The sequence below is a fragment of the Poecilia mexicana genome, unplaced genomic scaffold (genome assembly GCF_051168715.1).
Source record: "Poecilia mexicana isolate PSO_F unplaced genomic scaffold, ASM5116871v1 scaffold_6, whole genome shotgun sequence".
NCBI lineage: Eukaryota > Metazoa > Chordata > Actinopteri > Cyprinodontiformes > Poeciliidae > Poecilia > Poecilia mexicana.
The window spans coordinates 3,138,301-3,165,559 of record NW_028263375.1 but is presented as its reverse complement, the minus strand read 5'-3'; the positions used below and the strand labels follow the sequence as shown (position 1 = coordinate 3,165,559).

The following is a 27,259-nucleotide window of genomic DNA, read 5'->3' as shown; positions in this document are numbered from 1 at the left end:
TTCAAGGAGATTAGAAATATGCAGCCCTTCCAAGGCCAATTCAGAAACAGAACGTCTTAGGTCGGGAACATTATAAATTTCAATCTTCCCTAAAGTCTCTCCGACACATTTCAGTTCCCAATCATCCAAATTAGTTTGGTCGTTCCACTGAGCCGAAACCAGCAACTTCTCCAAGATCAATTCCAACTCGTCAGTGAGTTTTAGAGTCCGCAGCTGGGCTGCGAGTCTCAGCAAGATGATGTAGAACCGGGTGGTGTAGAACTACATGATGTAGAACCGGGTGGTGTAGAATCGGGTGGTGGTGTAGAACTACATGATGTAGAACCGGGCGATGTAGAATCGGGTGGTGTAGAATCGGGTGGTGGTGTAGAACTGGGTGGTGTAGAACTACATGATGTAGAACCGGGCGGTGTAGAATCGAGTGGTGGTGTAGAACTACATGATGTAGAACCGGGCGATGTAGAATCGGGTGGTGTAGAACTAGATGATGTAGAACCGGGCGATGTAGAATCGGGTGGTGTAGAACTAGATGATGTAGAACTGGGTGGTGGTGTAGAACCGGTGGTGTAGAACTAGATGATGTAGAACCGGGCGATGTAGAATCGGGTGGTGTAGAACTAGATGATGTAGAACTGGGTGGTGGTGTAGAACTGGGTGGTGTAGAACTAGATGATGTAGAACTGGGTGGTGTAGAACTGGGTGGTGTAGAACTTGGTGGTGTCTCTACCCTCCTGGTTCTAGTCAGATCTCCAGCTGCAGCTTCTGGGTCGTCAGTCTGACCTGCTGCAGGAATCATGACTGCAGCCGATCAGCTGATTGTTATGACCAACTGGAATCGGTTCTTATTTCTCACAGCCGGTAAAATTGATCTAGAACGGCATGAAACTCCCTGCAGTCAGAGTGAACGCTGTGACTAAAACAGGCAGAAATGTTGGGATTTCATTCGTCTTTTCTACATTAAATTCCATTTTCCATGAAAATTTACAGTTTTAGGAAAACTTCATTAAGGTTTTAGAGCTGTGCCTTTTAGAAGGACTCGGTGCAAAAGCAGAGTTGTTGCCATAGTTACTGTGGGTAATCATGGCAACCGGTGACGGTTTAAAGGCTTCTGCAGTCAGACTGCGATCGAATCCACTGTGTCGATAAATACTCTGTATTTTTATTGCTATGGTTAATCTTGTTTGTTAAAATATTGTAACTGGGACTGAAACAAACTGAATTAATGATTTTTTTTTTAACCATTAAGGAAACAACGTAAAACAACTTTACTGATATTTGTAAAGTATCAGTAAATACCAATCAGCTGTCGATAATAATAATAACTTAGTATGGAAAAGTGGCTCTATGTTTCCTGCAGTGTTTTTCTCCTTTTAACAGTTTTAGGACAAACCTCTGACAATGAGGTCTGCTCAAATAAAATACTCAATAATAAATAATTAGCATAATATCTATAGCACAGGTGACTCACCTGGCCTCCATGACTGTTGCAGGGATCCTGCTGCTGCTCTCAAACAGACACACAGCTTTCTCCACATCCTGTGCAGCTTGGCTCTGAGTGGGAAAACATTAACATGCAATTTATTACAACTAAAGCTTTTGTTGCATATGTGATGATGTTCTTTAGAGTTTTTACTACAATGAAACTATTTGTTAGCTTCTCATGTTAATAAAACCACAATACAGTTAAATGTGTTGCATCTCTGTTTTTCACATTATCTGTGACTCCACATCGACACAAAACTGGTCCGGACTGGCGATTTCCAACACCGAGTCACTGAGAGGTGACAGACCATCTAGACCAGCGTTTCTAGCTCTAGTGACACCTGATCTAGATGTTTTCCTGCTTTAACCTGATGGAGACGCTTGCAGAGCAGCAACCTGTTAATCAGCCATCAGACAGAAAACAGGATTCAGTTCCTGTGAATAAACCTACGCCACTCTGATCAGAACAAGAAGTAACTCAACTCTGAGTCAACTTAGCTCTGAGTTATGTGACAGCATAAAAGCCTTCGTCAATAGAAGGCAGCCAACGCGATTCAGAGAGACAAGGGGGGCAAATTACAAATGATGGCATATAGAAAACGTAACATTTTAAAAAAGCAATACTGTCACTGTGAAACAGCCAGAGTTAGCAAGTTAAAGTGTGAATGTTATGTGACAGGGAATTAAAGTTTCAAAATAGGCATGTGATTTTATTTGAACAAAATGTTAATGTTCTGCATTTTCACTTGCAGGCAATAAAGAACGACGACGTTTAATGTCTTTAATGTTTAAAGATGATTGTTTTAAGGAGGTGATTGGTAAATCAAAAGTTATAACAGATTCCATCAAAAATTACTAGAATTTGTGATTAATCCCCTAACTTTGTAAGCCTGAAATATAAATATGTATGCGGCTGAGGTAGTTGCCCTGGACAAGCCCCTCCCCCTGCTGCACGCCAACCAATCACCTGACTTAAAGCAGGTAAAGTCTCCCAGCTGCAACCAGCAGAAACTTCCTCCATTACAGTCATACAAGTAGTAGCAAAGTTGATTCCTGGTGGGATAAAGTTATTCTCAGTATACGTCAAAGTACACCATGTGCCAGATTACAGCTTGTACAGTTTAAAGTAATAAATAGAGTCCACTTCTCAAAATCTCGTCTAGCTAAAATTTTCCCTTGGATTCCAGTCCAGTGTGACGGTGACGGACCTCGCCTTGCAACTTAAGTCATATGTTTTTCTTCTGCCCAAGTTTACATAAAATTTGGAGTAATATCTTCTCTATACTCTCAGGAGATTTTAGAATCCAGATCCAAAGTTTTCCACTAATTGCCATTTTTTCCAGTGACCACCACTAACCTGCCCCCCCAGCAGGGGGAGATGTTGGCTTTCTGTTCTCTTCTCACCAGACGCTGCATTTTACTCTAACGCCTCCTTCTACATCACAATGGCTTAATACTGTCAGAACATTTGTGAAGGTAGAACAAATTACATTAATAGTGAGGGGCAGTTCAGCAAAATGGACTCTCAGTATTGTGGAGTACCTCAAATCTCTGCCGTCATCCTGCATAGAATGATGCATCACGAAGACATTGAATAACAGTTTAAACATTTATTCAACGCTTAAACTTAGTCATGTGACTAAGCTTAAAAAGATAGGAAAAATATAATTACCTTTTAGCTCCACAATGCCACCCCCTTTTTAAATTTTATTTATTTATTTGTATTTATTTTTTCTCTTTTTTGCTATGTCAGTATGGTAATTTATGTTCATTAAAGGAAAAAAATTCAGAGAAGTTATATAAGTTTTGCAAAATGTATGTAATGTCAACAAATGTATAATCTCCTGATAAAAAAAATAAAAGTAGTAGAAAAGTTGTTCAGAGATATTTAATTTTCTAGTTCCTGATGCCGTCCTGGGAAGCTGCCCACATTATGCCCATATTCAAAAAATGCTTTAATGTCTCAAACCAGACGTGTCTGAAAATTCTCAGGTTTTAATTTTCAGGAAGGTTCAAAAGAAGCCATTTTGTTCTAAACATTAATTTTGAAAAGTTCCTTTCCGTACATTTCCTGAAACTTCTGCGATGAGGCGACAGTCGTTTGTCCTCATGCAGCAAAGCGACTGGCGTAATTCACACATCTGAAATTTTGTCTTGCACACGCAGTTATGCAAACCCAGGCCAGCAGCCGCATAAGTTGAAGAACGTTCATGTTTTGTTGCTGTCACAGAAAATGTTCACCTTTCGCTGCCGTTCGTCAAATCGTAACGATAACTCGTCAGCCTAAAAGAGGCTTTTTAGCTGAAATAGTCGATTAATCTGCATGATGTGATAAATTCAGATTAATTGCATGCAACAGCGCATTAAAGTTGACAGCCCTAGTACAGACACATTAAATACAAAGTGAGACAGAACGGTGGACTTCTTTTACCAGTTGTGTGTGTCTGACTTTGCAGCAGGGCTGGCCACACTTTTCAGAAAAGTTCAAGTCACAAAGATCTACAGACTGAAAGCAGTCAGGCTAAATAAAACTGACCTAAAACTAACCTTTTTGTGGTTGATGCCACCAACATAAAATACAAAGGGAGTAAGTTTAATAAGAAACACCAGCTGGGGATTGATGGAGACGGCGCTCTGCTAAGGAGAACCTCGTGGTGTTAATGTGAGCGATTCACATCAATAGTTCAGGACCCTGCTGGCTGGAAGTACCTGAAGTGAAGCACCGGCAGCAGAAACATCTTCATATAAACCCATGTCCTCCACCGACTCCTGCACCAACACAGAATAATAGTTCTGTTTATTGAAATGACCTTCAGATGAAGCATTTCAGCTCAAACTCATCCTGCCACCTGCAGGTCGGCCAGCCGGGTCTTCGCCAGCGTGACGTACTCCATCAGGAGGCTGCGGTGTTTTGGAGGCACAAACGGAGGGTGAAGAATATGAACCTGGTATAAAAAGATAACTGTCAGCTGTGAAAGGTCAAAGGTCACCCTAGTACATGAGCAAACGCCACAATTAGGTTTAAATGAATGTTTCACTAATTACTGCTACAGTTGGTGCATTTACACCTTTATGAACTCAGACCTCAGTCATTTAGATTTTTTAGAATTTTAAACATTTTAAATTATAAAAATATGTAATTTTTTTTAGAACTGCTTCAAATTTGAATGGTTTCAGATCTGAAACATGACAACGTTTTTTGTCATTGCTTAGAAACAAACTTTGGCCTATATAAAGTTGTTATTTATAAGAGAATCGATATAAAATCTTGATCCTGATTTTCCTGAAAATGGACATTTTGTGATTTTTTCCCCACCTCCAATGGAGGCTGTTTAATATTTATTGATGGGAAAATAAAGCCTGGTTTTAATCACCTGAATATGTTCAATTCAACTGACATTAAATGTGAGGACGACTCCCACTTCCTGCTGCCTCCAAATAAATAAAATAACTAATGTGAATAAATGTGCTCTGTTCATTCAACCTGCAGCTAAAGGATTTCACCTTTAAGTACTGAGGAGGTTCAAAGGGCACGAGGTCAGACAGGAACTTCAGCAAGAACACCAGAGACTTCTTACTGCCAGCGTGGAAACCAGAGCGTCCGCCGAACGACATCTGGAAGCAACGGAGATAAATTTAATAAATTTTACTCTTTAAAAGAAATGTTCATATACAAGTTGTTGTTAAAACCAGACAAAACTAGTGAAGCTGAAACCTTGAACCAGTCGGTGTAGGATGGAAACACGCCGGCGCCCTCTAGAGCCCCTTGCCGGGCCAGCAGGAAGGCGGTGATCAGCTTCTCCAGATCGTAGCCTCCGAACGCCGAGCTCAGCAGGCGGCACAACGCCTCTGGCAGAAAGAGACGCGGCTCGCCGTTAGCTTCGTCGCTTCAACCGGTCTGACCTGCCGCCCAAGGGGGGCTGGCCATGTGATCATGTGACAGTGATGCAGCAAAGGATTATGGGATGTTAAGCAGAGAAGTGAAGAAATCGGTAAATATCGCTTATCGGTGTAGCAGCAATAACCAATTCTCGATTCATTTGTTAATGGCATCGTGACTTACCCTCACCCCAGGCCAGCTGAAAGTTTACAAAATATTTGAGCAACAAGGTTTTACCAAAAATGTTTGTGGGTTTTAACAAAGCAGCAACTTCACTGTAGTTTAGTGATTTTAAAATGTCAATGCTTCTCTAAACATGAGTCAGCAAATATATTCCGAGAGAGCATGAAAGGAGATAAGCTGCAGTTCTTTCAACATGAAGGTTATTTTGTTTCTGGGATAAATTTTCAGTATATTGAGCAGAACCAACAGTCAGGAAATTACATGGCATTTGTTTAAATTTAGTTAAGTAATTATTTATGGTTTGGAATATTTTGAATGAGATCTCTACCAACTGCGCCACTGTGCTGCTGCCTTGCAGCAAGAAGGTTCTGGGTTTGATTCCCGGCCCCGGTCTTTCTGCATGGAGTTTGCATGTTCTCCCTGTGCATGTGTCGGTTTTCTCCGGGTTCTCCGGTTTCCTCCCACAGTCCAAAAACATGACTGTCAGGTTAATTGGCCTCTCCAAATTGGCCCTAGGTGTGAGTGTGTGTCTCCATGGTTGTGTGTCTCTGTGTTGCCCTGCGACAGACTGGTGACCTGTCCAGGGTGACCCCGCCTCTCACCCGGAACGTTAGCTGGAGAGGCAGCAGCACCTCCTGACCCCACTAAGGGACAAGGGTGTAAAGAAAATGGATGGATGAATGAGATCCTGGTCAGTGTAGCTTTCATAGAAATCGGGTTTACCGCTGAGGCTGGACTGGGCCGCCTGGTCGTAAACCAGCAGGGTGGAGACAAAGACCAAGACGTGTTTCCAGTTGACCTCGTGCGTTTCCAGAACCTGCTGCAGGTGATGCAGCAGCTGCTCCACGCTGAAGATCGCAGCCAGCTGCCACAGACAGGAGACATCCTAATGCATGCATCCTCCACAAATCATCAGGAAAATCATGGCAGCGAAGATGGCTCCAAATATGATGCCACATTTAACGTGGCATCACGTTAAATGTGGCATTTAACGTGATGCCACATCACGTTAAACGTTCAGCACTGGTGCTGAAAGGAAGTCTGGTACTTCCTTTCAGCACCAGACACAGAGCTGCTTACAAACTGCTTACATTCCAGGCCTGATGAAGTGACAAAGATTCAAACATGTCATTCCAGAGTTTTCCAGACAGCTGAGTTGGTAGAAATCATTTACCTTGCAGCAAAGTGAGGTCAGACAGCGGCCGGCTTTAGCAACAGTCCAGTCATGCTGCGAGGTCACAGCGTCCGACACTGACGACAAACAACAATTTATTAAAACAAGTTTCAGGGTGGATCAGAGGAATTCATCCCGTCATCAGACACCAACGCTATGGCTAACGCCTAACCCTAACCCACCGTCACTGCTAATGCTACTGCTAACGCTAATGCTACCTGTCAGTTGAGGATTCCAGGTGAAAATCTGAGTCAGGCAGTGAGCAAAGAACTGCTGAAGAGCTTCTGGTGACACCGAACCTCCACATAGTGAAGCATCAAGAGTCCGAATCCTGCAGGACACACAAAACAGAAGAGCATAGAACCAAACCTGGACAAAAACAGAACTAGGAGTGCACCGATTTATTGGCGCCGATTTATTTAATTTTGAGAGCTCAGTGGTGATTGGTCGATGCTTACATGTCAAGCCAATCTCATCCACCGATCTTTTGGCAAAGGTTTAAAACTCAACCACTGTCCTCTTCTGCTCTGCAGTGAGAGGTTGGACTGTTAGCCCAACCCACCAGATCAGGTCTGCAGTAACAATAGTTGCCCCACTCTTACCAACTCAGAGACTTTCTTGCTATATTCAGCAACATTTCAGACTTGATATGGACAAAATTGGAATTGGTAGGTCAGGCTTTTTAATGATCTGTAATCTACGATCGGCCAAAAAACTTCATTTGGTGCAGACCTACATAGAGCCAAACCTGGAGAACATAGAATGCCTCCAGGATGTCTCCAGGTTTTCCAGGGACGTCCCACTGGGAGGACGCCAGGGCCCTCATGTATAAAGTGGCATACGCACAAAAAATGTGCAGTGGCATCATATTTTACGCACAAGCCAGCATATATAAAAATGAACATGGTGGGGCGCTGTGGTGGCGCAGGGGCAAAGCATGACCCACATATGGAGGCCTTAGTCCTCGTGGTGGTGGTCGCAGGTTCGATTCCCGGCCTGGCAACATTTGTCGCATGTCTTCCCCCTCTCTCATTACCCTCTTGCCTGTCGGGCTGCTTTCAAATAAAGGCAACAAGAGCTAACAAAACTTTGTTAAAAAGTTTGTGTAAATATATGTAAACTTTTGACCTGCAGTGAAAATGTATGGTAGCCACGCAAACTTTTTCTGTGGACAATAAACTACAAATCGCCAAAACTCACCTAAACACACTGAAACCTGACTAAATTCAGTTATTTAGACCAAGAAGAATCAAACCCGATGTTCATCATAACTTTAATTTTTATTGTTTAAATGTAAACTATGAAACTGAACCACATTTATCCCCAGACAATAATCTAACACACACACAAAATAAAGAAAATAAAAATTATGGTAAAACCTCACACCAATGCAAATAATTTCCTCAGTTTGTGTCTCAAAGATGTAACGCATCATCTGAATGCATCTATGGCTCATTTCATTCTCACTGAAGAGAAAACAGGGTTGATCAGCAGATTGACTCCAACAGGTTTGATTATTAAGGTGATCAGGTGTGGAGACGATCACAGGTCCATCAGTAGCTGCATCAAGGTGAGCCGTATCATACATACTGTATGATCTTTGTTGTATGTTGCTGTCAGTGCTGTTTGATGATGATCTTGTTTTGAAATACAAGTAGATTCAAACTGCAACTTGTGTTGGTGTTTTTGTAGATTCAAGTGACATCTAATGTTTTTTTAAAGTTAATTTGGGGATTATTGACTACCAGTAGTATTTTTTAAAGGTTTTACTAGCTCTAATGGCTTTTATTTGATAGTGAATTGACAGGAAAATTAGGTAATGAGAGAAGAGGGAAAATGTGCAGCAAAGGTCGCCAGGCTGTATTGAGGACTAAGGCCTCCATATGTGGGTTGTGCTTAACCCCTGCACCACCACAGCACACCCTACCAGTAATCAGGGGCGCTGCCAGGAATCTTGGGTCCCCTGACAAGAAAATTAGATTGGGGCCCCCCCCTCACACAGCTGCTGTTACAATTTTTTGAGTCTATCTGACCCATAAAAAGCGTCACAATTTCAAAGACTTGCATCTGCCTTGCTTTCTTTGGTCCAATACTGATAATTAGCACAATATTTACTGCTCATGAATTTTACATGCAAGAGTAAAATTCAGTCTGCATCCAGTATGCAAGTAGGTTGCTTAATTTTTTTCTATTAGTTTTAGATACTGAAATCTCTCTCCCCACTTGCAACAGTCATAGGCAACATGCAAAATACACATAAAGCAATCCAGACTTCTCAAAAAATGCTATGTAGTTGCATTTTATTCAAGCTGCAGTAGATAACTTTAATAAAAAATATGTTTTCCCCATATTTGTTAAAGTTGTCACCATGCTGTAGCAGTTTGTTATGAGACAGATAATCTGTGAAAACAATCAATCTCCTCCTCCTTGTCCCTGAATTACTATTACTGGCTAAAGTAATGCACCGTTCTGACCAAAACAACCAATCAGAACCAGGAGGAGGGTCTTAGCGCTGTCAATCATCCTCATTCACTCACTGCTAAATGTGCTAATGGTGGAGAAACAACTTATCGTTAGCTACAGCATAGCACAGAGCAAGTGGAGGGAGGATTAGTAGCCACGTGAGATTGTGATTGACAGTGCTAAAACCCACTTCCTGCCTCTGATTGATTGTTTCTAGACAGCAGTGGCAGAAAGCAGATGAAATACATTTTTCAGATTATCTCTATACCATACTGTCACAACATGACAGTTTTAACAAATATGTATAAAAATATTTTTTATACAAGTTACATTAATTTCACTTAGGAAATTAAAGCTGCAGTGTGTAGCTTTAACACTGCTACATACTGCATTGGGTCAGGGTCCCTTCAGGTTTAGGGTCCCTCGTGATCCTGAGGACAGGTCAGGAGGGTTGTGGGTTAGAGCTGCTGCTGACCGACTCATCTGTTGTTAAGTGGTGAAAGGCAGGGTCGCAACTACATGTTATTCAGGTGGATGCGAAAACATAAATCGGTTCTGGGTTGATTCCCAGCCCAGTCTTTCTGCATGGAGTTTGCATGTTCTCCCTGTGCATGGTGGGTTTTCTCCGGGTACTCCGGTTTCCTCCCACAGTCCAAAAACATGACTGTCTCTCCAAATTGCCCCTAGGTGTGTGTGTGTGTGTGTGGTTGTTTGTCCTGTGTGTCTCTGTGTTGCCCTGCGACCCCGCCTCTCGCCTGGAACGTTAGCTGGAGAAAGGCACCAGGACCTCCTGACCCCACTAGGGACAAGGGTGTAAAGAAAATGGATGGATGGAATCCTTATCCAGGCTGCCATTTCCTGCATATTCCTTAGCCGTCCCTCCTAATCTCATAAAACAGGTTAATAGAATAAATTTGAACTTTATTTGGAAAAACAAACACCATTACATCAGAAAGAGTTTTGCTAAAACTTTATGAGGAAGGCGGTATTAAGGCAATCGATTTTGAAATCATGAATGGCACTTTAAAAATTAGACGGCTTCAGTCCCTTTTAAAACACGGTGATCTTATTTGGTTTGTTGTTCCATCGTATTTCAGAAGGTTGGAGGTTTTGATTCTGAATTATCTAAACTCCCTGCAGCTCTCTGCTTTCCATCAACAGGTTTTGTTACAGTGGAGGTTCATGTTAAACAATTTCAGCCCCATAAAGTCCCACTGTGGAACAGCAGAGCCATTCTATGTGCTAGAAAATCTATATTCATGAAAGACTGGTGGAATGATAATTACTCATTTACTGGATGGAAATGGTGAAATTCTCAGTTTGGAGGAATTAAACAGGAAATATGGAACCGACTGTTCACTAACAAATTATAAGAAAGTATTACGAAGCATCCCTGATGTCCTCGTTCTGTCAGAACAGTTTAACTCATTTCTCTATTCCAAGACTCCACAAGGTTCAAACTGACTATGTGGACATTAGAGGTCATTAATGCTGCAACAGGTTTTTGAACCAGTATTCAATAAATAACTTAAACACAGCTCTATCATAGATTTTAACAAATCTAGGTTAGTCAAAATTAGGACAAATTATTTGAAATTCCCAATTCCTCCCAAACATAAATAATTACATTTTAAAATAATAACACATATCCTTCAAATGAGTGCTTAAGAGAGAGATTTAATTTTCATGTTGAGAATTGTGGTTTTTGTACAACTCAGTTGGAAACAACTAAACATTTGTTTTAAGAATGTAAAGAAGTATTAAACTTATGGGATCAACTTCGTAACTTTCTTTTTTCTGAAACAGTAAACATGGATTTTGTTCCTTTGCAAAACCTTCAGTTCAGTTTATCTATCAAAGAAAAAAAATCTGGAATTTTTAGTCAATGTTCTAATTATTGTAACAAAATATTATATCCATAAATCTCGCTATGCAAAACGCTCCCTCTCAATCTCTGCTCTCAAAAACACACTGTGGTAATTTTAACCCTAACCCTACCCTTTCATTAACCCAGAAATCATTACTGTTTAAACTTTATCTTTAATAACATAAAGTTACCTCATTTTTAAAGTGCAATCAGTAATACTTTTATAACAAATTTATATCAGTAATGATTTATTGGTTAATGTCAAGTTGTCATAACAAAGACATTTTGAATAATGTCAACTTTGTATTAAAAGTGTCATAATTTACCGAATGACACTTTATGACAACAGTCATAAATATTCATGAAGGCTTATTCATGTTCATGACAGGTGTTATGTCATGTTTATGACAGTGTCATGACAGTCTTCAAATAAAGGGTTACCCAAACGGTTTAAAAAATGTCTGAAAAAGATGCAGATTCTAAACGCAATAAAATTGTAACAGTTAATGGAAGATTTTAATTTAGTAGCCCCCTAACATGTCTCCTATTAATTTAATTTATTTGATTATTTATTTATTTTTTCTTTTTATTATTTCTATTGATTTATTATTTATTTGTCAATAATTTTAGTATTTTGTTCGAGCCCCTGTAACCAATTGTGATTTGTAAACAGTAGGAGTTGTGATATTTAATTTTTGTCATATTTGTTCTTGACGTGTTGCTGTGAGTTTGTCATCACTATTCTTGTATATTCAATAAGAAAATAAATAAAAAAAATAATAATAAGGTGAATACGGCGCCCCTGCCCACCACAGTGAACTCATACCGAACAGCTGCAGGACAGACAGTCATCCTTCAGTCGAGCCACTAACTTTATAAATACAAAGCGTCTCCATTATGTAAATGTGCAACTTACACACACGATTCCTGTATTTAGAATCAACGTCCGCATCCCCCCCACCCCCCAGACGTCTCTCAGTCTGTCTTTAGTACCGGCTCAACGCTCTGCTGTTCAAACAAACATTTCCACTTGGATTTCTTTTATTTTCTATTTGGATTTTTTTTCTTTACAATTCAATATTTTTATTTTTTGTGAAGTGACCTTATGATCCATGAAGCAAATTTTAAATAATAGTTATTATTTTAAATATCTATAGTGCCAGCAGGAAGGACGTTGCCATGGTTACTGCTTCAGGTGGCAGCAGACTTCCAGGTATTTATTCTAATTCACATAAGATGTATTTATGGGTGACAGGCAGACCAGCAGCTGCTCTATTTTCCACAAACTGACTTATAAAGGAAAGGTCCGCAGCTATGAGCGTAGGCACAACTTTATATGTCCGAATTTGTGCACCATTTTGTTCGTATGACGATTTTTAATGTGAAAGCTGGACAGGACACCAGGACCCAGAACCGTCTGGTGTGACTTTTTATCCTGTCTGCCTTGGGAAGAGTGTGACTCTGGACTGGGGGCAGCGTGAACTTTGACCCTGTCTACAAGGAGCAGACAGACCTGAAGGTTAAGAAGAAGAAACCAACCATCGCTCTGCTCCTTCATTGCACTCTTCCTTGATGTCCAGAAGCCCTAAAAACAACAACAGCCAAATCTTAGCAGTCAGAAAGTAAATGCGCAGCAGCAGGCGCAGCAGCAGACTCACAGTGAAGCAGCTCGTCCAGCACTGAACTCCTCCTCGGCGATGCCACCAGGACTCCAACCACAGCTGAAACACAGGAGACGCATCTTCAGCTGTGGCTCTCTGGAACCGGCAGCTGGACTCTTCTTAGGTCCAAACAGAACCACAATAAACAATCAGAACCTCAGAGCAGAACCAAACGGTTAGTCAAACCTCAGAAAGCTTTTTGAAGCATCACTGAGCTGATCTAGAGCAGAGATTATCCTGATCTAGAGCAGAGATGACCTGTCCTGAGCCGGGTTCTGGTTCTGCTGGAGGTTTCTTCCTGTTAAAGGGAGTTTTTCTCTCCACTGTCGCCGTGTGCTTGCTCAGTATGAGGGAAGGCTGTGAAGTTAAAATGAGTCCTGCTGCATGTTTAGCTTAATGCAGGAACTCATGTTACTTTCAGGGTTGCAACAAGTCGCCTCCAGAGGAATCTGGAGAAAAATGCTCTTACTGGATAAAACTTCCTGTTGAACTTGTTTGGTCTCCTCTTCCTCCTGCGGAGGCGTCCAGCAGCAGAGAGCCTTTAACTGACCGGGCAGCCATGATGCGACGGCGTCATCACTGGAACACAAAGGGAGGGGCAGGACTTTGGATTTATAGACGCATCTAAAAGTTTCATCACTGACATGGTGAGTCTGTTCCATCAGAGCAATGACTGCAACAACCTCCACACTGGGGTCTCCATAGCAACTAGTAGACTCCATCTGTGTGCTGATTGGTCGACCAAGTTATGCCAGATAAACCTTAGCGTGAGGCTCAGGTTCTTCTGTGTTAAAGTGCCTCAGGCTCATTGTTAAGCACAGTGGAGGAGGAGTGATGCTGTGGGAGTGTTTCTCTCCCACAGGTTCTGAGAACCTTGTTTAGAGATATTTAGATCATAATATGATGGAAAACTGAACATGGCTCCTGTTTGGATAGCAGAACCAGAACATGTGGACCATCAGTTCCTCCTCCTTCCATCGTCTCAGTCAGAACTAAACCCTGCAGAAACCCGAGGAAGTGATTTTATTGAAAATGCAGCTAAAACAAATTTATTTCTAGGCTCTTAAACATCTGATCCTTTGGTACCAATAAGTGAGGAGGACATTAGATCCAGCAGCTTGGGCCCAGAACACCTTCCCTTTTATCTGACAACCAATCAGAAAAATAAAGGTTAAACCTCTTCTCATCGTGCTCAGAAATACGGCAGCGCCTGACTTCAGGTTACCAAGATGCTTTCTGGTCAGGCAGCATCAGCAGCTCCTGAAACATCTAACTTTCATCATGAAGCAAACCAGAAACAGAGCTCACCATTCTATGATGTAATCCAGAGTGAGGATGTTGTAAAGGTGAAGTAAGTACAGCAGCTCCAGGTGAGGATGCTTCTGAAAACACAACATACCCGGGTTTAGTGTCCAGTTAGGGTTTACACAAAGTTTCTGCTGGCAGAGAGTGAAAACACTCCAGATTACCAGATTCACATGAACCAAGGTTCTCTCTCCTTGGTTGTTTTAATCTTCATTTAAGAATAAAGTTCTAAAAACATTCAGAACTGTAAAAACATATAAGTGAAGAAGAAAAGCATGTGAGGCGCAGGAAGTGAACCCCTGCCAGGTGTGTGATCACCTGATCTCTTCGGTACTCCACCCACAGCAGCCTGGGGCAAAAAACTCCTTGGCAAAGCAGTAGTTTGCTGGCCTCCAACAGAACCTGCAACTGGACCTGCAGAGGACAGGGAAGAACAGAACCTGTCAGAACATCTGCAACAGAAACGTCCCAAAGCTGCTGGTGGAAAACTGACCCAGATTTCACAAAGAAGAACCAGAAAACAGGAGCAGGTACAAATGGAAAAGCTCAGCAGCAGAGTCAGATGAACTGAACATGTAAGGGTACACTGATACCGGTACAGTGTCGTGCATCGCTGAAGCTGTGGGTCCATCAGACTGACTCACTCTCTGAGAAGACGTGAACATCTGCCTCAGTTTGTTCTCCTGTCTCCCACCGATCTCCTCCAGTTTGTCCAACATGGTCTTCACCGAGATGGCTCCGACGGAGACGCCCCGTCGGTCGGCCTGACGCCTCAGTTCGTTCCCTGCAGCAGACAACACGTTGGGGAGGGGCAAAATAATGAGAGGCAAACATCTTATCTTGGTGTGGAGGCGAGTCATCCGTTAATCTGGGTCTCGTTTCCTTTGGAATTGACCACCAGCAGCTGAAACCAGATGATGTAATGACTTTGAAAGCCTCTGATTGGTCTATTCATATAATCTTTACTTGGTTATATAACTGCATCATCAATAAATCAGTTGGTTCCCATTGATCAATCTATCATTGATTGACGACCTGGAGAACGAAACGAGTCCTGGACCAACATGGACTGAAAGGCCACTGAGAGAGGAAGAGTCCATCCCCGTCGAACGTCCAAAGTGGCCCAGGAGGCACCACAGACAGCTGATGGAAAATATTTTACATTTATGATCACATTTTCCTGTATTTATCAGGTTGTTTTTTGTTTTATAATTCATAGGATGCAGAAACAATCATAGCTTTGGGACTATTTTGGATAATAAGTTAAAATTTACCTGCCATTAAGAGAACCTGCAAAGAAAAAAAAAGGACCAGCAAAGATTGTTTTAAGAAAGCTTGCAAAGTTTCAGGTTGAAAAGTCAATGATGATCCTAGTTTATAGATCATATATTGACGTTTTCTCTCCTCTCTTGGTTTTGAAATCTTAGTATTAGGAGCTGGACAAAGCTCACTTACAGAACTGTTCAATAAACGGATCATCAGGAAAAATTAAAGCCGTTTGTGCTGACGGCACCCAGCCTTTACATCCCAAGTTCCAGTTCCTGGCTTCTGAAAGACGGAAACATGGAGCAGGAGTATAAACCAACTGGTAGAAGCTCTGCTTTGTTCCTACAGCAATGTGTCTTTTTAACGCAGGACACGGTGGGGGGGCTCACACCTGACTGTTAGTGTTCATAGCAACTGTCGGTAGACAATGATATACACTGCTGTGCTCTTCCCATTATGCATTGATTTGTAGTTGATGTCCTTTTTGGTATGTTTTATTGTTTTATATTTTTTTACTTTTGATACTTTGTCTTTTAGTTTGTATGTCTTTTTACATTTACATACTTGCTGAAGTATTGTACTTGAATAAATCTGAATCTGAAACATGCAGCAACTTTAACTCAGCAGCAGACTTTAGTTCATCCATTCATGAAATTAGGCTGAAAGCAACTGGTCTAGCCAAAGGCCAAACTAGATCTACACCTGCATCCAGATCCATTTACCACAAGGCTCACAATACTTTAATCCTTTTTTTTTTATATATAAAAAACAATGAAAAACACAATTTAAAACTAGTTTTTGATTTTTAATTCCAAAAGTATCAAATTTTGTGGCCAGCCAGTTTTGACACCACTGATCTGAAAGCAACTAACTGACCAAACACTGAGGAGATGAACGGAAACTTCTGACTCTGAAGGAGGATTTCAAATAATTTTTTACAATTCTGAAATTATTTCTGTTAATGAAACATAAATTAATCTCCACTGACCTTCATGTCAGACAATAAAAATGGACATTGTGCACATTCTCACCCACTAGCAGTCCTGCAACGTTCAAAGAGTCAGCATCAGACGCTGCCTGGTTCTGCTCCACGTTCTGGAAGCAGGTCATGCGGCATGGATCCGGGTTCTGGAAACATCAAACATCTAAAGGTTGCTGCAGGAAGAGACTTCCTTGTCTGTCAGATGGACCATGACTCACCTGCAGCTCCTGGAACAGGCTGCAGAGGTTCTGGTTCTGGTCCAGCAGCTGGACTGCGGCCTCCTGCAGCCGCTCACCATCATCACGTTTTGGCTTCTTTGAGCTGCGGCCAGCTGAGACCAAGCAGAACAAGAAATATTGAAACATTCTCTAAACATCACTAAGGAGAAAGTTTCTGACTCTGCTAGAAAACTAGAAACCATTTCAGGGACAAACTTCCTCCATGGGGGCAGGACTCTGTCCTCAGCACAGAGGAAGACAAGAAGCTTCCAGTTGTTTCCTCAATCTGCAGAAAGGCGGCAGGACGTTTACATCCGCTCATTAGAGAATTAAAAATTGTGGACAAATTGTCCTGCTCAAAAGCAGCATTGCAGCTCTGCTGCTGGAATCTACTTTAATATTTCAGGATCTTCAAGCTGCAGTCAGCCTCTCTTCTCTTGTCTTCGGTTCTTCTTCTAGCTTATTTGAGGTTAACTAAAATGTTTCATTTGAGTTTTACAAGTTAAAGGTCATCCTAGAAGCTCATTTCCATATCATAAAAACTGGCATCTTAACAGGGCAGATAATTTTTATTTTCTCTGTAATATCTCACCCTGTGAGGCTGAAAAGAATAAACGTCAATATTTAAGCGAAGTCTAGAAAATAGTGTCATATTTAGCTCCGTTTAGATTTATTCAGTTTATGTTGTATTTATAGAACGTTTAAAGCTTTAACTAGGTTCATAACCAGAACATTACTATCTTTACCCGCCACAGGTGTATTAACTCACCGAGGAGGGAGCAGAGCGGCCTTTTCTGCGACCCACAGGAAGCCTGGAGGGACATGATGTCTGGAGAGAAGGTCCCGGTTCCGAGACGATTCTGGGTCACAGAAGGTTTTGGTTCCAAAAACAGTTCTTGTTTAACTTGTCTTACTCCTGCATTCTCTATCCGCCATGTTTCCTCTTGGCGCTTTATGCTCTCATTGGTCGGACCTGCAGCCAATCAGGTAAGAGCTGCTTCTTCTTCTTCTTCTTCTTCTTCTTCTTCTTCTTCTTCTTCTTCTTCTTCTTCTTCTTCTTCTTCTTCTTCTTCTTCTTCTTCTTCCAGTTTAAAAGCGCTTGGCAGGTAAAGTTTTGGCGCACCATCGCCACAAACTGGACCGATATTTATGAACCTTATTGATCGTGGACTCGGTGTGTGACTACAGACCATCTGATCCATTTCCTCTGGTTATTAGCAGCAGATAATCTTCATCAGTTGCAGGTAGTTGTCCTAGAATATCTTGTTGTACCAACAGATTACTTTGTATGTTTGTTTATGTTGCTTTGCATTGCAGAGCAGAGAATCGGGTTCCTGTTTGGCTGCTGAGGCAAAATAAGTAAGTAAACTTTATTTATATAGCACCTTTCACAGACATAAAAATCACAAAGTGCTTTACAAAAAAGGAAACATATCAATAATAAAAGAATCTAAAATCAATGAACAACATTTACCAAAAGCCACTTTGGAGTCTTGAGACTTTTTAAATGCGTCGTCGACTCGGAGCAGCGATTGATGGAAGGAGACGTCCCAGAGCCTCGGGGCTCCACCTGAAATGCTCAGAGTCCTGAACGGACAGAGAGGGTTCACAAGGTCCAATATATATTTGGGAGCCTCACCATGAAGTGCTCTACAAGTTAAAACCAAAATTTTAAAATGAGTCCTACAATACAGAGCAGAGAGGCCAGAACAGGAGTTATGTGATCTGTTCTGTGGGTTCTGGTTAAAATCTGAGTGAAGCTGCAGAACAACATTATTATGTCATTGATAAATAAAGTTTCAGCTTCATCTCAGCATAGTTCCTCTTGGAGTCAGAACATAAGCACCAGTTTGCTGTTCTCTGTTCTTCCACAGATGATCTGGCACTCTCAATTTACACTGTCACTTTAGATCTGGTATATAGATTGATCACTGCAGATATTAGCAAGCATTTGGTCTAAATTCATTAATATGCATTTTCTGTATGAAATGTTATAAAAGATGAAGCAGGTGTGTTTTTGAATATAAGTGAGTTTGGTTAGGGTTAAATTCTCGCTTTGTATAAAACAGAACTATCAACTTGGTTCCGATCTGGGCTCAGCGACCCAAATGTCTCACAGAACAAGGCGTAGCAGCTTATGCTACAGGACCCGCCCAATGTCTCCTCACTTTCTGGTTCTCAGGTGAAACAGAACCCAGGCCCATTACCTCCTGGGTTCTAGCAGCCAATCGTCTTCTAACGTGGTTTTGTTCAATACTTCTTCAAGTTTTCTGATAATCCACTTGTACAAAACAGAAAATTATCACTAATCAGGCTGAAAATTCAAATAAACGTAGAGAAAGTTGAGTGAAGCAACCGTCCACCAGGTGCTGGTTTCTACCAGGCTGTGCTGCAGATGTTCAAGCAGCAGAAAACTTTCTTACAAAAGCTACAAAAAGAAACTCATGACATCTTAATTTATCCAGTCCTCTTGAATATTTAAAAGCTCATCTGCCTATTGTACCACTAATGTACTGGATAGAGAAATAAATGGAGGGGGATGTGCAGCCAGCTGGGTGCAGTCGATGCTTCCCAGGACCTGAAATCATTCAGATCGAGTCTAAAGAGATGTAAACAGAACAAACAATACGATGCCATTATTTATTACACCAGTCTTCAGACCTTGGGTCGTTGTTTCAGTTGTTTTTAAGGTTTCTTTATTATTCTGTGTTTCTTTGATTAGATCAGTTTTGTTTCTGTTTAATTTTAGTTCAGTCTTTTTTAATGATTTAACTTATTTCTTTTCTGTAGTTATTAGGGCTGAAACGATTCCTCGAATGATTCGAGTACCTCGATTACTAAAATTCCTCGAGGAAAATTTACCTGCCTCGAAGCTTCGTTAATTTATGTTTTATTATTTAGCGCACCGTGTTCCGGCCGGGACTTCATTTGCGTTGCGCGGAGCTCTCACTTCCGCCTCTGAGTTGTTGACAAAAGCTAAGTCTCAGCGGCATAAAGTCCAATCTTCAAGATTGGCCCGTGGGGATTTTATTGATTGATGATAATGCCCGACTTTTTATCGTTTTTGGGGAACCAATAAGCATCCTTAAAATGACTGGGGAATGCCTGGAGTACGGCAGCATTTCTCCTCCGGGGCTGCTGGTTGAAAGCGAACGGCGGGAAGAGCGCTGAGGTGAGCGGATAGCCTGAACAGGGCGTGCGGTTGAGTAGCTGATGCTTACCGTGTAAATGTAGCTTTACCGACGAACCGCACAATAAATTTCATATCCCGGTCTGAAGAAACGGGTGGCGGAGCGCATCGTACATGGCTGGTAGATGAGTTTCTGAGTGTGACCAGTGAAGGTGTCGTAAATATCCCGTATTGCTTCCCCCCGTGTTCGTCCCCCGGTCTAACGGTTCGTCAGTCCGCTGGTCTATTTCCTCCCCTCCACCCCATGTTCGTTCATTCGCCCTCTCCTCCCACTCCAGGCGGCATTTCCCGTATTTTCAAACCCAAAGCGTGACAGGTTAGGTGGCAAGGTGAGTTTAATTAATCTATTAAACTCACTGAAGATGAATACATAAACTAAAAGCTGGATTGTAGACATTTTTATAAGCATATTTGTGAGCCTGCCTCTTTGTTATTAAATTCAATATAATTTCAGATTTTTCTATAACTTTTCTTCTGGTTAACTTAGAAAGTGAGCTATTATTGTTACAGGTTAGTTTTCTAAACTACAAAAAAGCAACTGTTAGGGATGCTCAAATATGAAAAATTGGACTGATATTGATATCTGTTAGTAACACCGGTATTATGCCAGATTTACCAATATTTCATTTTATTATTTTTTTTTATCCGATTACTCGATTAATCGTAAGAATAATCGATAGATTACTCGATTACTAAAATATTCGTTTACAACAGCCCTAGTAGTTATTCTAGTTTTATTATGCTTCTTAGGTCTAGTTATTCTTTGGTATTAGATTTATTTCCTAGTCTCTGGTGCTCTGGTGAGTCAGCTCAGCTCCACTGTCCCACATTCAGTCCCAGTATTTAAACACTTCTGCTGCTGGTTCCTCCCGTCACATCGCATTAAGGCCCAGCCATGTTCCTTGTGCTTTTGTTTGTTTCTGATGTGTTTTTGTAATTAATGTTCATATTTTTCATTAAAATCTTCATATCTACTCACTGCCTCTGCATTTGTGTCCTTTTCAACTAAAGCATCATGACAACCTGAACCTTGAATGGACCAATCATCTCCAAGCTTTAGCTCCCATTGTCCTGTAGAACAGCTTGGGATGCTGCAGGGTTCATGGTTGGGTTCACAGAACATGTGGGTGTAAGAAAAGCCCACATCATCCACCTTCCACCACCATGCTTGATAGTTTGTTTGAGGTGTTTGTCTTGATGTGGTTCCCTGTAAACATTATGTCCAACTACCTCTAGTTTTTCTCATCTGTCCAGAGGACATTGTCTCTGAAGTCTTGTCCTTCAGCCGGATGGATCTCTGCTAACCTATGACCGGCAGCCATCTTGTTTCTAGAAGGAAGAGGTTTTATTCTTTAAAACTGAAACTTCTGTTTAACCATTCACAGATGGATGAGCAGCAACAGCTCACACTGATGAAGATCATCCACTTGGTCTCTTTTAGGGAAGCCGTTTTTAACTTACTGCTTCTCCACTATTAAAGAGAACTGAAGCTGGTGTTTTATGTCCTGACATGTAAAAATCAACCAAAAAATCTACTTTATTGTTTATTACTTGGAATCTCCATTAGCTAGGATTTACACCCAGCTCTTCCTGGTGTCTATTATTAAAAACACACATCACACAATAGAAATCACTCAAATATATGACAGATTAAGCATATCAATGCAAAGTAGCTATAGTACATACAAAATGTTGATAAATTTATAAAGTATAAGATAATTAACCATTCTGGTTATAGGTACATTTCTTCTAAAAAAGCTTTTCATTTTCCTTTTAAAAGCTCCTTTTCAGCTTTGATTAGAGTTAATGGTAGAGAGCGCCGCTCTGTCATCACTCTGCAGGTAAAGTGACAAGGAGAAATTAAGTTTTTGCCTGAGAATTTGAAAACATCCTACAACTGCATGTCTGGTGACATTTCCATATGAACTTAAATTGTTCAAGGAGCAAAGAAGAATCATGGATTCTGGCATCTTAAAGTTTTCCATGTTGAGATAATGAAGCTAATATCCTGTCATGGACGTTTAGCCAGTTTAGACTAAAACACATTGTGTTTATGTTAGTCCTGTAAGAACAATTCAATACTAAATGACCAACGTTATCCTGTCCATATTATGTGACAATATTCCATCTGAGCGATAATTAAAGTTCGGACATACAAGCCAAAGCTGTGCCCTTTACAGTTGCTTGTCATGATCCGTGTTTCTGTGTATTTATTTTAAGGTTTTTCTGTGTTCAGTTTCTGTCCTGAGTCTCTGTTGTCTCTGCGTCTTCCCAGCTGTGTCTCATTCCTTGATTACTCTCCCTGTGTATTTAGTCCCACCTGTTGTCTTTGTCTCTTGTCGGGTCCTCGTTGTGTTTACGTCATTCATCCTTGGTCTGCTTACCTTCACAGTGGAACTGTTAAGTCCTGTGTTGGTCTAGCTCTCGTTTTCAGTCTTCAGGTTTTCAGTTGCTACCGGTATTTAGCTGTGTGCTAATCTCTCTGCCGTGCTCCCTGATCTGGACTGTTTTTGAGCATCTTCATTAAATTCATCATTTTCTTCTACAACAACCTGGGTCTCTGCGTCTTTCTTCACCACCTCTCAACCACCACACCTGACACAGCTTCTGTGTGTCTTGACCACAAAAGACCCAAAAAGACCCCAAGTAACTTAGATTCTGCTAGTTGTTTGATGAATGAGTTATTTATTGTCATATTTAACTTTGGGTCATATTTAAGAGACTTGTTTGAAGCAAGTTCTAAATGTTTTGTTTTTAATGTATTTGACCTAAATGTATTATCTAAAAACCCATTGATCTGCAATTTCCAATTCATTATTTAAGATTAATGTCAATCCAGATAATGATTTTGCAGATGCATACACACTAGTATCATCTGCATATATTGTTAATTTTACATGTTTTAACATAAAAGGTAGATCATTTGTAAAAAAATAGTGTACCAAGACAGCTGCCTTGTGGAATTCCAGTCCTCTGCACCTTTTTTTTAAACTACCATTAAAATGCACTCTGTGGTCTACTGCACAAGTCTTCATCAGTGTTAGTGCAGACGCCTAACAAGAAACATCTTCTAGTTCTAAATGGTTCTTGTATTTGATTAAATAGTTTGAAACAAGTTATCTTAATGGACCCACATTAATATTTTGTATTGTTCATTTCTTTGCAAAGACAAGTTAACTTTTTTATAAAATGAAATTTTTCACGTTTCTTCAGGTTAAATTTCATATGTCTTTAAATATAATTTTCAAAAATAAATGAGGTTTAAAAAGAGGCAGATTTATTTACTGTAATGATGCTGCTGTATGTCACACATGGCTCCACTGTTCATGTTTATCATCCTGCACTCAAAGCAGAGGAGGATGACTCACATGATCTTCTTCCTGTTTCTGCTGGCAGCTCAGAGGGCTGGACTTCCCCTAACAGCCATTTTAAAGCTTCTGCTGTTTGGACGATTTACAGTTGCGCAACATTCCTGAGAGCTCAAGCAACCAAACAGAGGCAAACATTTCTGTTTCCCACCATGAAAGTGTGTTAAGCTCCAGCCTACAGATGAAGGTTTTCTGTGTTGCTGTGAAACTGGTGAACTTTGACCCTGTGAAACTGTTCAGATAAAACCTGGACCTTGTCCCATGTTGCAACAAGTTAGTAAACTCACATTTCCTCATTAGCTTTCCTTTTTATTCAACAGCTCCACGTTTCAGGAATGTCAGACCAGTTCACTTCACGTTTTTACACACTTAACGCTTTTCAGAGGAAAAACTTTGAAGCACAAAAATAATTTCTTTGAAAATTATAATTTGACAATTTTCAGCTTTCAGCCCTGAAAATATCTGACTGATTGGAGCTAATTTTATTTATGGGTGTTATAAGGGGAATGAATACAAACCCAGATTTTTTATTTGTAAAACAAGTTACAAACCTTTTTCAGATCTGTCGCAGAAAATCCTGAGAACAATCAGAGCTTATGGTCAGCGCATGACAAAGTGCAAAGGTTCAGGAGTGTGAATACTTTAGCATGGCTAGCTCTGCTGCCCGTTTGCAACTTGTTGTAACAAGCCGACTTTAAAGAAGTAATTGGTGATGATTCATGCTGAGCTGCTGAAAGTTTCACCACCAGGAGAAAAACCTCAACTTGGTGATAAATGCACCCTGGAAACAAAACACACAGCTGAGAAATTAAAGCTCTCACAAGGACTTTATTCTTCATTTTCAAATATTCAAGTACATGGATGTGAAATATCCAGGACACAATCAGAGGCAAATACTTTCTGAAGGAAATAATCACATCATCATGTTCCTTGAAGGGTGTTCCTCTTGAAGCAGCCATGTTCCCCTCACAGGCTAAGACACGTAGATCACTTGTAAACATGATACATTTTCAGTCTGATTTTAGAAATACAAAAAGCCATCTTGTAGAAAAATAAGTTCTGTCTTCAGAGGAATATCAGCATGAAGAAGCTCACAGTAGAATCTGATCTGAAAAAGGAGCAACACACAAAACTCTCAGGGGTAAAAGGCCTTTGGTTTCCATGAAAAAATACCAAAAACGACATTAAAAGAAGCAGAAAAGATCAGTCCGCTGTACAACAGTGATGAGTGGACCGGAACCGAGCCGCCACAAGGCAGACGGATGTCCACAGGTTTCCAAAGGTCCATTCTACAGCTACAATCAGCCGTCACTCCTGAGGACAGCAGAGCCTCCGCCAGATGAAGGAGCCCAGGACGATAAGGAGCATCTCGGAGGTGCTGCTGAGCGCCACGATGAAGGGCGCCTGGGACGCAAAGTCCGCCTCCACCCGCCGGAAGGACAGCTGCATTACGGCCAGGGCCAGCAGGCTGTTCTGTACGCCCACCTCAATGCTCACGGTTTTCCTCTGCGGCAGAGCCAAGCCGGCGGTTTTGGCCAGGCCGGCGCCGACTAGGAGGCCCAGCAAAGGCACCGTCACCCCGACCGCCACGATCTGGGGCTGCACGTTGGCCAGGATGGACGACCCCATCTGGTAGGCCATGAAGATGCCACCGACCATCAGCACGACGCTGAAGGGCCGGATGAGCACCAGCAGGACGCGGGTGAGGGCCGGGAGTCGCAGCTTGATCAGCATGCCCAGGGATATGGGGATGGCGATGAAGAGGAGGGTGCCCAAGATCTTCACGAAGGGGACGTGGAGGGCGGCGTGTACGCCCAGCAGCTTGCCGTACAGAGCCGAGGACAGAGGCATGGCCGCCGTGGCCACCACCGTGGACACCAGCGTCATGGAGATGGCCAGTGTGACGTCGCCCCCCAGCAGCAGGCTGTAAAGGTAGCCGCCGCCGCCCCCCGGGGCGGAGCAGGTGATGACCAGGCCGAGGGACAGCGCGGTGGGCAGCGACAGTAGCCGGGACGCGCAGTAGGCGTACAGCGGCATGACCAGGAACTGGGCCAGCACCCCCAGCAGCAGCGCCATCGGGCGGCGCAGCAGAGCCCGCAGCACCTCCACCTCCACCTTGCAGCCGAAGGCACACTTGTTGACGAAGATGAGGGGCAGCAAGGCGAACAGCACCGGGTTCTCCGTGAAGTGGGACAGGCCCCCGGACTGCAGCAGCCGGGTGGCCGCGTCGCCCTCGCTGGGCTCCACTCTGATTAAATATTCCGTCCTCTCCTCGATCAGAACCGGAACCGTGTCCCGGTCCCGGTCCAACAGCTGGATCTGCAGCGGCGCCCGGCCCGGAAACCCGGAACGGATGCTGATGATGAAGCTGCCAGCTGGTCCTTCCCGGCCGCCGGCCGTCACATTCAAGACGGAAAGGACCTCCGGGTCCAGAGACCGAACCCTAACCGTCTGATTCCGGCTGGAGCCCCGGTACCGACTGGAGATCACGATCACTCCTTCAGTGTTTTCCGGAAACTCAAATTCCTGCGTCGATCCGTCCCCGATGGAGATGTAGCCAGTATAATTCGACCGGCTGGTGTCGGTGCTGCTGTCCACGGTCAGGTTCCCGGTGGCCCAGGTCCGGTTCGGTCCGCCGATCAGGAGCAAACACAGAGTAAAAAGCGTCCTCATCGCAGTGGCGGCCAGAGGGCGGAGGGGCGCCGCAGAGACACGCTTCGGCCCGGCCAGGGCCCTCCGCAGACAGCTACACCGCCGCCCGGACCAGCCGGCACGCCGAACTTCTCATTCCTGTCTTTGGGATAAAAGCTCCGCGTCGTCGGCCGCCTCCTCGTCTTGTCTGGTTCCCATTTTCGTGCCGCCTTTATACCGGACCCGAAGCATCACCCCGCCCTGTCCGGCCCTGACGGAGCCCAACTGCACCGCGGCAGCTCCGGGAATCCAACCCACAACCGGCCGGTTGGTCTTCAGTCTGAAGGAAGAACCGCAGATTTGCCTCTTTCGCTCATTTTTTCTCTAGAAAGATGAAAAGCGATTGAAAAAATAATGAAAACGGACGCTGCAGCCTTCTGCCGAGACGTGACGACAAGCTGGCTAATGGAAGATGGAGACTTCCGCTCAGACATGCCAAAATAAAAGTCTGATATCTCCTACGACGAGCCCGATTGTGTGAATAAAAATTAAAGCTTAGATTAGATGGAGGAATGTTGTGTTCATACTATGGGATGTTATCTTCGAGTTTTGACCTGGATTATTATGAGTTTCCAGACTTAGACTGGATCACAATGATCCATTTAGAAAATTCAGGTTTAATGCAGCATTCATCCGGGTTGTTTTTAGATAATAGTTACCAAAGTTCACATTTGCTTCTTTAAGACCAGAACTAGTTCTTTCAGTTCAGGACTGGGTGGCGATTTTTTCAACTGGTTCCAACCTGAGATTAAATTAGCAAGTCATTACAATGGGGAAGTTTTTCATTACTATAGTTTAGCTACCTAGGTATTGAAATTATAATCTTGATATATTATTGTTGCATTGGCAAGTTACATTCAAGTATTTTGGCAATTAAATGTAAAACAGTCTCATGCCTTCTTTTCTTTCCACTGAAGGATTTCTATCACAGATTAAAACATTTTTCATCTGACTACAAACTAACACTGTTAAGAAATTGAATAATTAAAAAACTATCCAAGCTCTGACAGATTGAAGTGTTTAAGGAGAAGGAGGTATCATGAGGTTTGATCAATCAATGAGGGAAAAGCTTTGATGTAACCATAGTAACGAGTTGACAGAAACACAAATGCACTTCCTTTACTGCATAAGATGCTAATGATGTTTTTCTTCCTTCATCATAGACAGAAATATTTTTATATGGCAAAGACATACTGTCAAAAACATAAATAATCACTAACAAAATAATATTTGATTAATACCTCAGGTGTAATAAATTCTCATTAATTGGCTTAATGCTTTAATTTTTTAAAGAAACTTCCTGCTCTCCCACCCTAACCATGACTACCTTGATGGTCCATAATCCATTGAGCGGCGCTGCGTCACAGCTCGCCCCGTCAGCAGGGGCGGTGATGTGACCACAGAAGGAGGGGGTTGGGGAGGGGGGGGGACATAACACCCTTTATTTACAGCTGAGGAAAATAATGGAGGAAAAACCAAAGCGAAGTTCAGTCCTACATTAAAACAATTAAAGATGTTTTTATCCTCCT

The 27,259-nt window shown here is 42.1% G+C and overlaps 2 protein-coding genes and 1 long non-coding RNA gene across 6 annotated transcripts in view; 1 reads left to right on the top strand and 2 right to left on the bottom strand.

The window, feature by feature from the left end:
• Positions 1-17,380, bottom strand: part of fanca (FA complementation group A) — a 36,973-nt gene extending 19,593 nt beyond the window's left edge. For 3 of the 4 annotated variants that reach the window (XM_088006063.1, XM_088006064.1, XM_088006065.1), the window contains exons 1-17: positions 17,251-17,374; positions 16,482-16,594; positions 16,313-16,409; positions 14,660-14,799; positions 14,334-14,429; positions 14,019-14,092; positions 13,180-13,289; positions 12,708-12,770; positions 12,589-12,634; positions 6,938-7,050; positions 6,720-6,796; positions 6,269-6,410; positions 5,198-5,331; positions 4,987-5,097; positions 4,332-4,427; positions 4,192-4,251; positions 1,469-1,551 (exon numbers count right to left, since the gene is read on the bottom strand). In XM_088006063.1, the coding sequence (XP_087862189.1) occupies positions 1,469-1,551; positions 4,192-4,251; positions 4,332-4,427; positions 4,987-5,097; positions 5,198-5,331; positions 6,269-6,410; positions 6,720-6,796; positions 6,938-7,050; positions 12,589-12,634; positions 12,708-12,770; positions 13,180-13,289; positions 14,019-14,092; positions 14,334-14,429; positions 14,660-14,799; positions 16,313-16,409; positions 16,482-16,594; positions 17,251-17,305 (1,610 nt within the window). In that variant the 5' untranslated portion in view covers positions 17,306-17,374. Of the gene's footprint in view, positions 1-1,468; positions 1,552-4,191; positions 4,252-4,331; positions 4,428-4,986; positions 5,098-5,197; positions 5,332-6,268; positions 6,411-6,719; positions 6,797-6,937; positions 7,051-12,588; positions 12,635-12,707; positions 12,771-13,179; positions 13,290-14,018; positions 14,093-14,333; positions 14,430-14,659; positions 14,800-16,312; positions 16,410-16,481; positions 16,595-16,681; positions 16,768-17,250 lie in introns of all 4 variants that reach the window. The other variant, XM_088006066.1, reaches the window with a different exon arrangement.
• A 246-nt stretch (positions 17,381-17,626) lies between these two features.
• LOC148158591 (uncharacterized) lies at positions 17,627-17,911 on the top strand. Its single transcript, XR_015762986.1, has 2 exons — positions 17,627-17,725; positions 17,799-17,911. It is a non-coding gene; the product is annotated as an uncharacterized LOC148158591 (long non-coding RNA).
• Positions 17,912-23,847: 5,936 nt separating this feature from the next.
• On the bottom strand, positions 23,848-26,125 carry slc10a3 (solute carrier family 10 member 3). Its single transcript, XM_014967654.2, has one exon. The coding sequence runs from the start codon at positions 25,710-25,712 to the stop codon at positions 24,348-24,350; it is 1,365 nt and encodes a 454-aa protein (XP_014823140.2). The 5' UTR covers positions 25,713-26,125; the 3' UTR covers positions 23,848-24,347.
• Between the last annotated feature and the right edge of the window lie 1,134 nt (positions 26,126-27,259).

What these genes read in the sequence shown, in the direction of transcription:
- slc10a3 (XM_014967654.2), bottom strand. Translation starts at nt 25,712, where the DNA reads ATGAGGACGCTTTTTACTCTGTGTTTGCTCCTGATCGGCGGACCGAAC.